The following is a 13,582-nucleotide window of genomic DNA, read 5'->3' as shown; positions in this document are numbered from 1 at the left end:
TTCTATTTAATTATGATTTCTTCCTTTTATAAAGCCCCCATGCCATTATTTCTCGACTGCTCCGCAGTGTTTACTCTACCCATTCAGACTTGGCATTCCCACTCTGGTATCCATTCATAATACCAGACAGCTGCGGCATTCATATCAACAGCCATGGTCCTCGCACAGCTGGCAGCAGCTGGGCTGGCTGCCCCTCCTACTTGTTGCTCCTTCTCCTACCTCGTCCTTGTCTAAGGTATTAGGAAGGGCACAGCCGGTATTAAATGTCCTCCAGGTTCTGTAGATTAAGAGGGGGTAGAGGATGAGGTATGCACCAGATGCATGGAAAAGCATCTGCTGGGGATGGTGACAGGGAGCATATGTTTGTACACATCCCATAGGCAGAAGTGAGCTCTCATGAGCAAGATAAGGATTTAGCTCTCCCAAGTCTGCCCCTGAGCCTTCTCCTCTGGTTCCCTGCACACCTTCACTGAATTCATTTCACTTCTCTGTATCACCACCCCCAAGGGAAAGGGGAAAAATGATGGACCTCAGGGGATGAGTGTTTCATGATCAGATCAGCTCCTTGGGCGGACAAATCTGTGTGCCAGCAGAAAGCTACTGTTCATTATGACTGTAAGGCAGTAATTGAAAGGGCTGGGAGCTACAGCAGGACAATAAGATGAGATGGGAAATGAAGTGGTTTGTCCCTTGAGGGATGGAGACATTTCCCCTGGTGAGCCGAGGCCCTGCAGCCAAGGCCATATGGATGGACTCCCTCCCTCCAAGCAACAGGCAATCAGTTAAACCTGACGGGTGTGAAGTTGGCAATTTTCTTTTCAAAACAGTGAGATAAACAGGCTGCCAGGAGCAGAGAGATAAGGGAGGAATGGAAACATCCAGGTGCCCTCTCCCCGTGGGGCTAGCAGGGGCTCACAGGCAGAGGGATGGAGGAAAGCGTTCACTTTGCAAAGGTCCAGATACACCAGGGGCTTGGGTGCAAGGCTAGGAAAAGGCTTGGCACTAATGAAAGAGAGAAACCCTGTCCTCCCACAGCTCCTCAAAGGGCGCTCCCTTTGATCTCGTCACATTTGATCCCTATTAATCTCCCGGGATTTAGCCAGCGCTGAACTGTTCCTCCTGATCTCCCCGGCGAACTACGGGACAACGTTTTCAGCAAAGAGCATTTAGTGCCTCTTTGCATGCATTTTCTTCCCGGTTCAGACAGAAACCTCTGCCTGCTTCCTACGAGGACCTGGGTTTGGTTCAGCAGTTGTGAAACCCACAGGGGAGGGATTGTCCCTAACTCACCTTGCGCTGGGCTTAGTCAGATGAGGTGAAGGGAGCAGCTCCAATGGTTGGTATCCATAAATCACTGCCTTTCAGTATCTCAGCCCCTGAGGGGTGATACAACGTTTTTAACCTACATTTTAATAGCAGACACGTTTATCTCTGTGCCCTTGCTTTGCCTACACGGCCATGCCTGTGCAACACGGATCCGGCTGAGTTTTAAACAGGCTCATCCTCGTTCTGTTCATCATCTGGCAAATCCTATACAAGCGAGAGAGCCTGCGTCTAAACGCATCGGGGAAGGCTGTGAAATGCATTGTTTGGAGGGGGAAAGAAGCAGCCCCCCTTGCCTTCTGCCAGGCACCACTGAGAGCATCAACAGTGTCGCAGGTCCCCCAGCTGGAATACATTTGCATAAAGCAATTTCCTCTAACAAATACGTTCATACAAATCAAACTCGGGATTGCAAACGCTCTGAAACCATGAAAACAACCTCACCATACATATTTGTTACTACAAGTGATTCACCCAGCGCTGCTCTAAACCGACAAGTTTCCCTCAGTTCCACTTTTCCAGCACTAGCTCGAAGAGATTTAATGGTATGTGTGACCTTGAGTGCTTTGCCTTGAACTAAAGCACAGATTGCCCCTTACCTCACGATGAAGTTTAGACTGATGGTGATGTATTTCTGGACTGGTGGCCTGTGGCCTGACCTGTCTCCAGTGCTCCCACCCCTGCATATCCAGCCTGGGTCCACATCTCCCAGTTACACTGCCTTTCTCTCTGTCTGTTGCAGCCCTTTGTGCTTCCAGCTCTGAGTCTGCCATGAATGTGGTTTTGAGTGTTGTGCAAGACGTTAACCCCAGTATGGGAGGGACACCCTCCCAGGAGCCAGGGCCCAAGGGTATTGGGCAGGTTGCCTGCTAATTCCCTGATTACACTGGACTCTATGTCACTCTCACTCACTATATATCCTACTTAGGCCACATTCATTGCTATGGGTGGAAATAAGCATAACTCCTTTATAGGCAGAAAAGTTGAATATGCTCACACCATTGAGGAACCTGGCTCTGTCTCTCCACCACGGACATTTCGGCCCTGAATTCCATGTACATCTCCCAGGTCCAGGGAGGGAAATTGGATGGCATTTGCTCTGGTTCAGACTGGCTTTCTGCTGCCGGACCATGCTCAGCAGTGGGCAAACAGCCTATGAGCAAACATAAGCCTCTTGTTCATCTCCTCCTGCCCTGATCCAGCTCCAACCCTGACTCTGCTGGCACCTCTGCTGATCGTCAGGGCTCTGAAGTTGCTGTTGGGGCCAGCAGCGCTCGCCTGCAGAGATGTGGCTTTGAGAAGGGATCCAAGCCACGCTGCCATTTTTCCATAGGCTACATGCATTGCTGGCATTCCCGCCCCCAACGTGTTTCTGTTTTGTTCCAGAGAAACACAATACTTAGGGGCACTGCATGGGACTCGCTTCCCGCTGTGTTCAGCTCTCTGCAACCTGAGCTGCTGAGAAGAGGCCCCGTGCAATGGGTTTTATCCATCATCGCTTAACTGTAAGACATGGCCTGGGAAACCACCGCAGCATTTCCCAGGGGCTCATCGCAGTAGGACCATGGGCAAAGACAGCCCCTCCTATCCTTCTTTCCATCCAAGAGCCCCATCCCAGCTCCCTGGTGATCCCTTTTCTTTCTCCTTTACTTCCCTACCCCCAAACTTGGCTGATGTGGATGAGCCAGCTGCTGGGGATCCAGTTCTATGGATTCCTGCCCCTCTGCATCTCTGTCGTGGCTGGTCCTAGGGCTACTGACTTGAACCGCTGCAGCTGAAGCAAAGCTACACCTCCAACATCTTGTCACGACTAAGAGGAGCTGCAGACAGGGGAAAAGGAGAGGAGTAAAATATGTGGGCATATAGACACAGGCCAGCTAGTGGTCAGAACTCCCTTGGCCGCGTTGAAGCCTGATAACAAGAGTGCTCCTGGCTTTTGCTCTCTTTGCATCTGAGGAGAGGCTCCCCAAGGCTTTATCTTTAACCCCTTCCAAAGTAGAGGTGCCCACTGTCCTTTATCAGCAGAATGGCTGAGCACCAGTCCCTTTAGTGGCAAGGGGTTTTGAGGGAGCCTGTCTGCCAAGCAGCACACAATGCACTGATCATCTAGCCTTGCATCAGAGCCTCCTGCTGCTCTGGCTCATGCTCCATGCCTGCTTTGCTGCTGACTGGGAACGAAGAGTCTGCACCAAACCACTCCTTTCCAGCCTAATCCTGAACACTTCCTGCTCTGTTCAACCCACCTCTTCACAAGGGAGACCAGATCAGTTCAGATCTGGGTCAGGATCCCTCTCTCTGTGCTGGGGTTTGGCTCAGATCTCCAGCACATCATTCACGCGCTGAAGCTGGGTGCAAAATTCCTTTCCCAGGGACTATTCTGCTCCCTAGGCCAGAGCCATGGCAAAACACCTGTTGATATCACTGCAAGGAAGAGCATGGGCATTTTCTCTTATCTCTTGCTTGCTTTGTCTCTCCCTCCCTCACCAAAGCCTGAGTCTTGCAGAGTTGTCTGCCTTGATCTTTGGGAACAAGGCTTGCTTTGTAGCGTATATTCGCAGTCAGGAGTCTGAAAAGCCAGGGGAAAGACAAACTGCTCTTCCCAACGCAGAGATCAGTAACGGAGACGCAGGGATGCAGTTTGACTGATCTTGCCTCTCAATGGACCTTTAGCATCCCTATAGCATTCAGATGTTTTCAGTGTGCTATAAGAATACCCTACTGTGTCAAATCAAAGGTTGGCCCGTCCCAGTACCCTGGCCCTGCCCACACCTAATTAACAGTGCCTAGAGGAAACCTAAGAAGAGAGCAAGTGTGTATTGACATATTGCCAATAGCCTGTCCCATCTGCTATAGCTAACAGCAACTTAAGAACTTCCTAAGCTAGAGGCAGTGTCATAACTGTTAACAGCTTTCGATGGATTTTTCTTCCCCAGGTTCTTCTAGGGAAGAACTCTTTCAGCTCAGGTTACCTTTAGACATCAGCAGCATCCTTTAACAAGGGATTTCACCGTTTACATTGATAAAGGGAAACGCTCCCACCTCCTTTTGTCTATCTGGAGGCTGCTGTGAAGAATTCCACCTAATACAACCCAGTCGTTTGCTGTCCACCTTCTCCAGGCCACTCATTGCTTGGCACATCTCTTAACCCCCACCCTTGAGCCTTCATCTGCAAGCAACTCCCACTACACAGTACTGCACATCACGGGAACAGCCCTAGGTCACTGGAAAGCAGATGCCATTTCTGCTCCTGTGACTCTCCTTGCAGCTTCACTCCCAGGTTGCGATCGACGCAGTCACAGAGGCACAAAGAAAAGGAAAATGTCTCTTTTTCTTTTAAAATTCTTTATTTATAAAAAAGTACATTTTTTTTTTTTTTCCACAGCTGAGCCACTATTGGGTTTTATACAAGTAAAAGGAAGGGTGATGCAACACCCTGCCCACACAACTTAGAACCATGAAAATGCCTCCCTGGACCCCAAACAAACAAATTACAAAGGATGGAAAACGAAACGAAACGAAACAAAACCCAAACAAAAAATCATAAAAGTCCATTACATTATTATTCTTATTATTTTTATTTTTTATTTTTTACAAAAGCACTTACAACACAGATTACAAAAAAAAAAAAAAAAAAAAAAGAAAAGAAAGAAGTGGGGTTGGGGTTGTTTGTCTGTCTCTAGTCTTTATTCCACAATTTAATTACAGCAAGAGGAGGAAGAAAGAGGGTCAAATCACTGCAGTTAAGGAATTATGCTTAAAAAACAGAAAGGCAAAAGAAAAGAAAAATCAGATCCTCAGTATGAGAGTACCTCCACCAATACCAGCTTATGCTAGCGGAGGATCGGACTCCATAGGCTTCTTACATTCACCCCCAGGTAAATGCCATATGAAAGTCACACTGATCCAAAGTACAAACTCATCCCCTTCTCTAAGGCTTGGGTTTCCTTCCCTTGCTGGTGGACTGAATCCTCCCCTTAGCCCCATTGCAGAAGGCAGCACCCTCTGCTCCAGCACCCCAGCCCTGGCTGTGCTCTGCTATCATAAGCCTGGCAGAATGAAGACCAGGCATCAGTACACACGATGCTGGGAGCATCACTTCTCACTGGGTCCTAGCAGAGCAAACAGACCCCAAAACTTCAATGGGCCTGGGATACCCCCCCATTTCCATGGTATGAAACCCTCTAGCTCTGTGCAGCCCGCAGGCACAACGCATTTGCCTCCTCAGTGGGCTGGGCAATGGGGTTTCCCCTCCGCTCTTGAGCATAAAGACTGGTAGCTGAACCTACAAAAAGCTCTGTGTGTGTGTGTGTGTGTGCGTTTGTGCTTATGCATGGGAAAGAGTAACAGCAAAGGAGAGCAGCAGCTCCTGTTCTAATTTCATTCCCTCCTCTAATTGCTTGAAGATCAATCTTTTGAATCCCTCTCTCTAACCCTCAGTGATTCCTGCTGAACAGTTGTTGTGTTCCTTTTTTGACTCAACATCAGGAAAATGGCTCCCTTTGTCCCTTATGTCTTTGCAATCAATTTGGTGCTACCATTTGGTTTGATTTTTGTATCTTTACTCAGAAATCTTCAGGGTTGGTTTGGGTTTTTGTTGTTTTTTTTTTTTTTTAATCCTTTTCTTTTTTTTTTTCCCCTGGCTGAATGAAAATGTTTTAACAACAGGGGTGGGGTGGGGGAATCTGGCAATTAAATAAGGGAAAATAACATCACCAGGGTGAATAATCTCAGAGCTAAACCCCAGCAGGAAAACAGCTGGGGTGTCTTTGTACATAAACTGCAGGCTTGTTTTGGGTTGTGACATCGATGCATCTGCATCATACCACTCCCTGCATACACACAGGGGCTTGGCCCGAATTCAGCTGCATTTGCTTTGTTGAGATGTGGGTGAGACCCAGAGCGATGTACCACAGGGCTCAGGCTGACCTCCCCTCATCCGCCTGTTCAGCTTTCCCATAGGCACATCTTACGTCTTGAGGTACCACAAGTTTTGCCTCAAGTTGCCATTCAGGATCAGGGCTTGGGAAGGGAAAAGCACCATGTTGATAAGTCTCTTCACTGGCAAGAACCCAGCAAAGGAATGTGGACAATGATACCTTCAAATGGAGGTAGGGCAACCGGCCATACCTCCAAGGCAGCTTCCAAAGTCTCCCAAATGGAAGCTTCTGCTTGTTCTTTGCAGCGTCCCACAGGGACATTTTACACCTCTTTAGCACCTCTGATGAAAAGGGGGTAGAGAAGCAGGGGAGTTTTCACTTGAGGTAGCCTGAGGGTCCCTGGGAGAGGTGCCTCAGCTGGCCCAGCCTGTGGGGAGTGCATCACCACTTAAAACCGGCAGCTTGACTCCAGCCTGCCAGGATCTGGACCAAAGCAAGAAACTGAGGCACAAAGGGACAAGTGACACCGTCCCCCAGGGTAAGAAGATTGCCCCTCTGCCTTCCCTCGCAGCCCTAGGGACCACCAGGAGGCAGATTGTCCCTGCAGGATGAGTACGGCACCGTCTCCATCACTCTGCTCCCCTGTAGAACCTCCCAGGATACACATGGTCTCGGATTTGGCATCTCTACTGAGCCCACCCTTGCATTGGGGTAGCAACAGGTACCACTTTCTTCCTGACGCAGCTGGAAAACCTGATCTGATTTCCTCCAATGACCCCCTCAGAGCAATTCAACCCAGAGAAGGGAGCGATGCTATTACTGGATCAAAACAGCTCTCGGATGCAACATCAATCTGACTTTTTCCCTGCACGCTTCTTTTTTCTTCTACCTTGCTTCAGTTTAATGGCTAATCATTTGGCTAATTACCACCCCAAGAGGCTCTAGGCCAATTAGGTGACCTTGCAAGGGCCAGCAAGAAGCAAATCACTGCACAGAGGTGGCATTTCTCTATGGCTGTGTGGATAACTGCACCCATGCAGTAACGCTGAAGGATGAAGGGGAACGCACTACTGAGCCTTGAGCTACCTGAACCTTGCGGGGTACCTCACTGCTGTGCAATACTGTCTAAGGAACTTCCACTCCAGGCTTGCCCAGGTTCTGGATGAGGAATAACCATCTGACCCCCTTTCTGAACCACTCTGATGAGCTAAATGGCTGAGCTCTTTGCTATGCTTGTGCTGGTGGGAAACAAGAAGTGTGATGGGGCAGAAAGAGAGCTGGATATAGGCTTGTCGTGGTTTAACCTCAGCTGGCAACTGAGCACCACACAACCCCTGGAAGCACCATATTGCTTTGCTATCTCCTCTCCTTTCTCTCAGTCCCACTGTTTTTCTGAGCTAACTATGTGGATTGTGTATGAATGGGCAATGAAGAAGCCAAGGAGGCTACATATCACAGAATGACACCTCTAAGTGCAAGGCTAACAGCTACCAAAGCGTATTTCATAGAGCTCCTTGCTCATACTTCCTGCAAGCCATACGTTATCTCAGGAGCACTCACACTGGCCCCTTCTCTCCCAGGTTTGTCTGCTTCATTTGCAAGGCTTTGTACCTTTGGTCTTTAGGAGACAGCTTCGCTGTGGGCTTGCACCCTGGGGGGATGCGGAGTCAGTGCAACGTGAACTTGCCAATGAGCTCAGTGGTCCCTGCCTGTGACTGGTGCAGAACATGAAAGAATCACTGCTGGACCCTGCAGGCTTTATAAAGGGTTGTTTTCATCCAAACCCATTTCCTCGTGGAGCATCTCTGTCCTGGGGGAAATGTGCAGAGGAGGGGCTGTGCCACTGATTTCCACTCTGCGCTTGGTCATGGACCACGAGGAGTTTGATGTTGGCGGTGTTGTCACAACCCTTTTTAGATCCTTGTTGTGAAATTCAGATCTAAAGGATGATTCACTTGAGAAACGGACTTTGTGGAGAATCATCTCTGAACCACAAACGGCGCACGCTCTGAAGCACATCCCTTGTTACATTAAAGTAAGCAGTGGCTAAGGTACAGCGCTCAGCAATGCTGCTCTGTCCTGATCCAGATTATAGGTTCAATCCCAAGAGATCCCAAGGGAATCTCTGTCTGCCCTGCTTTGAGTGGACATAAAGCAGCCTTCCTGTGGCATTTGGCTGCTCTGCCAGAAGCCAGGAAGCCTGAAGGGCTGGCAGGAACAGCAGAAAGATTACAGGGTAACAATTGGATTTCCCATTCCCTCACACCGCTAACACAATAAGAGCAAGCTACAAAGTGGGGATGGCTCAGGCTGAGCCTCAGTTGTCTGGACCAAGCACCACACACAAAGGAAAGCACTGAGGGCTGCCTGGACGAGAGATCTGACCTTCACTCATCCACGTGGGTCTCACTCTCCACCCTCCCTTTTGCAGCAGGATAGCTACTGGATGCTACGGAACAAAACCCAGCGGGTAAGGCAGGAGGAGAATCAGTCCTGCTATTTTCAGATGTGCATGATAACACAGCTCAGAAAACTGGGGATTTCTTTTCAAACAAAACATTTATTTGTACATCAACTTAAAAAAAAAATTAAAACAACCCCCAAGAAGGAAAATAAGCCCCGACCCAGTGAATCTGATCTGGATATGGTCAGTGTCAGAGGGGCCCTGCAGTCTGGAATCCCACTTATCCACAGAGCAGCGATAGCAGCAATCCAAGCCTCCCCATCACAACACAGTAGCTCAAGGGAAGGAGGACAAGATCAATACCCCAGGCTCACTCAATCCTGCCCTGTCTACCAAGGCTCTGCTTAGAAGAGGGATGTGATATTGAAGGAGTGGCAATCAATGCAGACTAAGCAATGGATCTAAAGGCTGGGGTTGTTGCTAGGAGAGTTAAAGGGAAGTACCCCCATGCTCTGACACCCCCTCCTCAAAAAGAAGTGTAAACACATGACAATTAAGTCTTAGTGGTATAATAAAACTTAGGGGCCTGATCCTGTGCTGAAGCCCTCCAAGACACTGGATGGTACAACTGGGAGATCTGCCCTGCCAGGGCCAGGCAGTGGGGCTGTGGAAGAAGCAAAGTGGTATCAGTTGGTCCCCTTCCCCAGGCGAGGTGTGTGCAGGACCATAGGGCCAGAGTTAACTCCTCTGTGGCTGGTACGAGCAACAACAACAGCAACAAGAACAAAAAGAGCCAGTATTTCTCTGAGCCATCACAGGGGGGAAAATGCCAGCAATAAATACTCCTTTCCTTTCTTTTAAAAGAACACTCAAACAAAGACAGAAAATGAAAAGCCAGGAAATAACAAATTGCAGGAGGAAAATGGCAGCTGTTTCCCTGCCCTGCTATCAGCCCATGCACCTGGGGTTTGTTCTAGGGCTTTTTCTCCCCCCTTGCTTCTAATTCTCCTGTTTCCTTTCGGAGTCATTAGAAACTGGGGAGTGGATCTCCCCAGGCATGCAGTGGGCAATGGGATACCCAGACCCCACTGAAAACAAAGAGATTAGGGGAAAAAAAGTCAATCGGTTCACCCTATAATGGCACCTACGTTTCCATCGCCATAATCTTTCCTGGCCTCTGTCCTCCTATGGACAGCCCACTTGACCCCCTCCCAAGGTTAAAAAGCAACAAAGAAGACAACATACAAACAAATTCCAGTGTTTCAGGGGTGCGGAAGTGGGAGGAGGAACCTCGGGGAGGGAAGCGGGGCCGAAGGGCACTCTTGAGACATGAAGACACAAACAAGGGTGTAATATACAGGCTGGGCAACAGTCGTTAAAGCAAATAGTAACACCTAAGCCACCGACCAATACAAACACCACAGAAGGGGACGAAAAGTCATCAAGGGAAATTAAAAAGCGAAACCAAAAAAAAAAAACGGAGAAAATAATTACCCAACCTCCCACCTCCCCCTCCCCCAAAATGATCTGTAAGCAAAGCTGCCCCCCCCCAGCTCGCATCCAACGTCTCTGCTTGAGCTCCTGGGGCAGGCGTGCGTGTGCAGGGGGGGTGAGCACTGTGCGTGCCAGTGCGTGGTGCGAGCGGCCGCGCACGCCCGGCCCCGCTCGGCAGGGATGCAGGGGAGCGGGAGGGCATCGCTCGTGGTGCGTGTGTATGGATGTGGATGCGTGTGTGTGTGTGTGTGTGTGTGTGTATGGAGCGATGCGGTGCCGAGCTACACGTACCACTCCTTTTTGGAAATAAAGGATCCGTCGTTCTGTGAGACCATGTTCTCCGCGATGTCGAGCTGCTCCGGGTCGTATTGGAAGCCGAGTGTCCTTTCGTCGTAAGGTTCGGGGTGCGCCTCCCCTTCGTCTACCGTGAAGTAAGGCCGCTTAGCATCCTCCTCGTATTTGTTGGGGCCACCCAGCTTGCGCTCGCCTCCTGCATCCTCATCCTCATCTTCATACGTGCTGCCGCCCAGCGGGCCCGGCTTCTTCTCGTCGTCCGAGTCGTCGGGGTACTGGAGGTTTTGGGCCATGGGGGGGTGATGCTGCGGGATGCCGGCCTTGCTGTAGCCATTGCCGTACACGTGCTTCTTTGTGCTGTAGTCACCCTTGAAGGTGTGACGCCGGCGCCGGAGTACCACAAAGAGCACCACGGCCACCACCAGGACCAGCGAGACTCCTCCCACTATGCCCCCAATCACCGGTGTGGGGATGTTCGGCTGCACCATGGATTTGCGATCATCGATTGGAGACGGGGTGTAGGGAAATTCTGGGTAGGAAAAGACAGATGGAAGGGGGAACAGTGTCAAACCATGCGGAAACGCGCCCTCCCTCCATGCTTTCATTGCCATTTTTGTGGGGTGACGGGGTGGGAAGATGAGGGTAAGGAACAGGGAAGGGAAAAAGTAGGGAAAGGGGAACAGGGTGCATCCTCAGAGGGAACAGCGCACGGGAGCTCTGCTTAGCAAGGGGAACGCAGCGTGCTGTGCCAAGCTCGCCAAGCCTCATGCAGGAACAGGCTGGAAGCAGTGTTTCCCTTCCCACCCCACCTGGTTTCTCCAGACGAGCTCAGATCCCACAAGCCCAGTGCCTTGAGTCCAGACGCTTGCCATTTTACTGGGTGAATTTCAGGTCCAGTTTACCAGAGCACACCGACAGCCCCAGAGTGCTCCTGCTGGGGAGCAAGACCCAAACCCCGTTCCACAGTGGGCAGGGAGCTGCCATGGCTGCTCCTATAGGATGCCATGCTAGATCAGCCCCCTTTTCTTGGCATCCCAGCTTGGCTGACCCCAACCAGTGCAGGTCAGGCCAGAAGGCAGCAGCACTTTGTGATCTGCCCTCCCATCCGCCCCACAAGTGATGTGCTCAAGGCCATGGCTGGCTCCTGGACCCGCTTACTGCCCTGGCTGTACCCTGCAGCACAGGGGCACAGCCCTCCCACTGTTCCTTTTCCTTCTGCTACCGCTGTGGCCAGCTGAATGCCACTGCTCATGCTAATCTTGCTCTTGCAGTTACCCTGACCTATTTAAAGAAGCCATAAATCACTCAGAGAATGAAAAGACATCACAAAGAAACTCTTCTCTCTTTCAGTTCAACACCTACACTCGGGCACAGATAAAAGTTTGATCCAGGACTTACATCTATCTTCCTAACGCTCCCCGGGCACAGTTACAGCCCCTGGCCAAACTCAGCTTTCACACACTGCCTGTTGAGCATCTCTGTCTGTGGGGCATTAAGAACCAAACGGCTCTCTTGGTACTTTGCCTGCCTCTGAACTTAGACAGCAGGCTCCTGGTTCATGCCCCCTGGCAGCCTTGCCCCCCCCACACCATGCTCAGAACCCTCACACTGCTTTCTTCCACCCCCAAGGCCTGTCTGCAGTCCTTGTTGGCTGCTCTGGAGCCTCCTGGCCCCCACATTTTAAGCCGGCAGCCAAGGAGAGGCACAGAACAGCCAGCAATCTCAGCACACCCTCCCAAAAGAGCAGCCGGGATAGGGCGATGCGGAAGGAAGGGCTCAAAGGCAGCACATTTAAAAGGGATATGAAGCAGAGCCTGCTTCTTGCTCCCTCTTCTTGTACCTGCGGGTCTGCCTGCTGCTGGAAGTCACATTCCTGCGTTAGAACAAGCAGGAGCTGGGCAGGGAGAGGGTTTCCCTGCAGCACAGCTTAGCCCAGCTGCTGAAGGAAGAGGGTAGAACAGAGCATCCCCAGGGTAGAGGCAGCTCCTGAAACAGCTGCAGGGTTTGGACAAGGGTACTGAATTCGAGCAATTGCTGGCCTGATCCTTGTGGCAGAAACGTTTTGCTTGTGCCTGAGAGCTGTTTCGTGCCTGCCTTTCCTGAGACATCATCCCGACAACAGCCTCTTGGTTTCTGCAGCGCTGACTTGCCTCGAGCACAGCCTCACGATCCCAAAACCACACACAGAGCAGCACACTGGGCAGAAAGAGCTGGAAGACAGGCAGATGGAGGGGCTCCCTGCTGTAGTCAGAATGAGGAGCAGCAGGCAGGAGCCAGCATCCCTGTCCAAAGACAGCCTTCAGAGCAGGAGCGAGGGCATGTCTTTCAGCACGGGGCTGGTTTCTGGAAAGCCAAAGCCCCACGTTGCATCAAGAACACATGGCTTGTCATAGCCAGCTGGTTCATACAAAACCCCTCTGCAGAGGCAGCAAGAAATGTCACGTCCATCCCCTGGTAACCCTGGCTGCTGAGGGCTCAGTTTCAACCGCACAAGCACCCATAGGGCTCTTTCTGCCCTCACCCACAGCACCTCCTCAGCCTGCTCTTTGCCATCACAGCCTCACCCACCCCACAGCTCCGGTCTGAAGCTTCTTCCTACCCCGAGCAAGACATGGGCCCCAGACACGGTGTGCATGTCCCTGAAGCCATACTGATCCCCTCTGCCTGCAGCGCTGGAGCACAGACACATCTGAGAGCAGAAATCTGTGCACGATTTCAAAAGGAGCTTGGCCCACTTTTCTATTAAAAGCCTCATTAACAGCCCAGGCTGGACGCAGGAAGCAAAAGGACGAATGTTTTCCTACCTATTTTTTCCCCTGCCCTTTGTGCTGCCCACCCCTAAGATAGCACTCTCCTACATGCCACCCCCCTGCCACTGCCAACGCCGCGGACACGAACACTAACACGCTGCTGTGTTGGATTTCACACGTTGTGCAGGGAACAAACTATTTTCTGCTCGGATCCCATCCCCATCCTCCTCGCAGTGGCCCAGTTCCCATGCCAGAGAAAACAAAACCAAACTGTGGGAAGAGAAAGAAAGACGGGAAGATCGCAAGCCAGCAGCCGAAACCATCCCCTCCCTACCCACGTAGCTCCCTCCCCGCTCGTCCACCCACCGCATTCCCCCCGGAGCCTGGAAAACCGAGTGGGGATGCTGATGCGGAGGGGGACCAAGAGAGGAAGAGGAGGG

At 51.0% G+C, this 13,582-nt stretch overlaps 1 protein-coding gene across 4 annotated transcripts in view; it reads right to left on the bottom strand.

Moving 5' to 3' along the window:
* The window catches only part of NECTIN1 (nectin cell adhesion molecule 1), a 92,115-nt gene that overhangs the window by 26,672 nt on the left and 51,861 nt on the right, over positions 1 to 13,582 (bottom strand). Inside the window, exon 6 of one of the 4 annotated variants that reach the window (XM_061476124.1) lies at positions 10,167 to 10,921. The exons of the other annotated variants lie outside the window; for them this stretch is intronic. Within the exon in view, the coding sequence (XP_061332108.1) occupies positions 10,380 to 10,921 (542 nt within the window). The 3' untranslated portion in view covers positions 10,167 to 10,379. Of the gene's footprint in view, positions 1 to 10,166; positions 10,922 to 13,582 lie in introns of those variants that run through there. 4 annotated transcript variants of the gene reach the window in all.

This window comes from Pezoporus flaviventris, unplaced genomic scaffold (assembly GCF_033815535.1).
Source record: "Pezoporus flaviventris isolate CSIRO_AGI_PZ_B2104156 unplaced genomic scaffold, CSIRO_AGI_Pfla_v1 ptg000093l, whole genome shotgun sequence".
Taxonomy (NCBI): Eukaryota; Metazoa; Chordata; class Aves; order Psittaciformes; family Psittacidae; genus Pezoporus; species Pezoporus flaviventris.
Note: the sequence above shows the minus strand (reverse complement) of the source record. Positions and strands in the feature narration are given on the sequence as shown.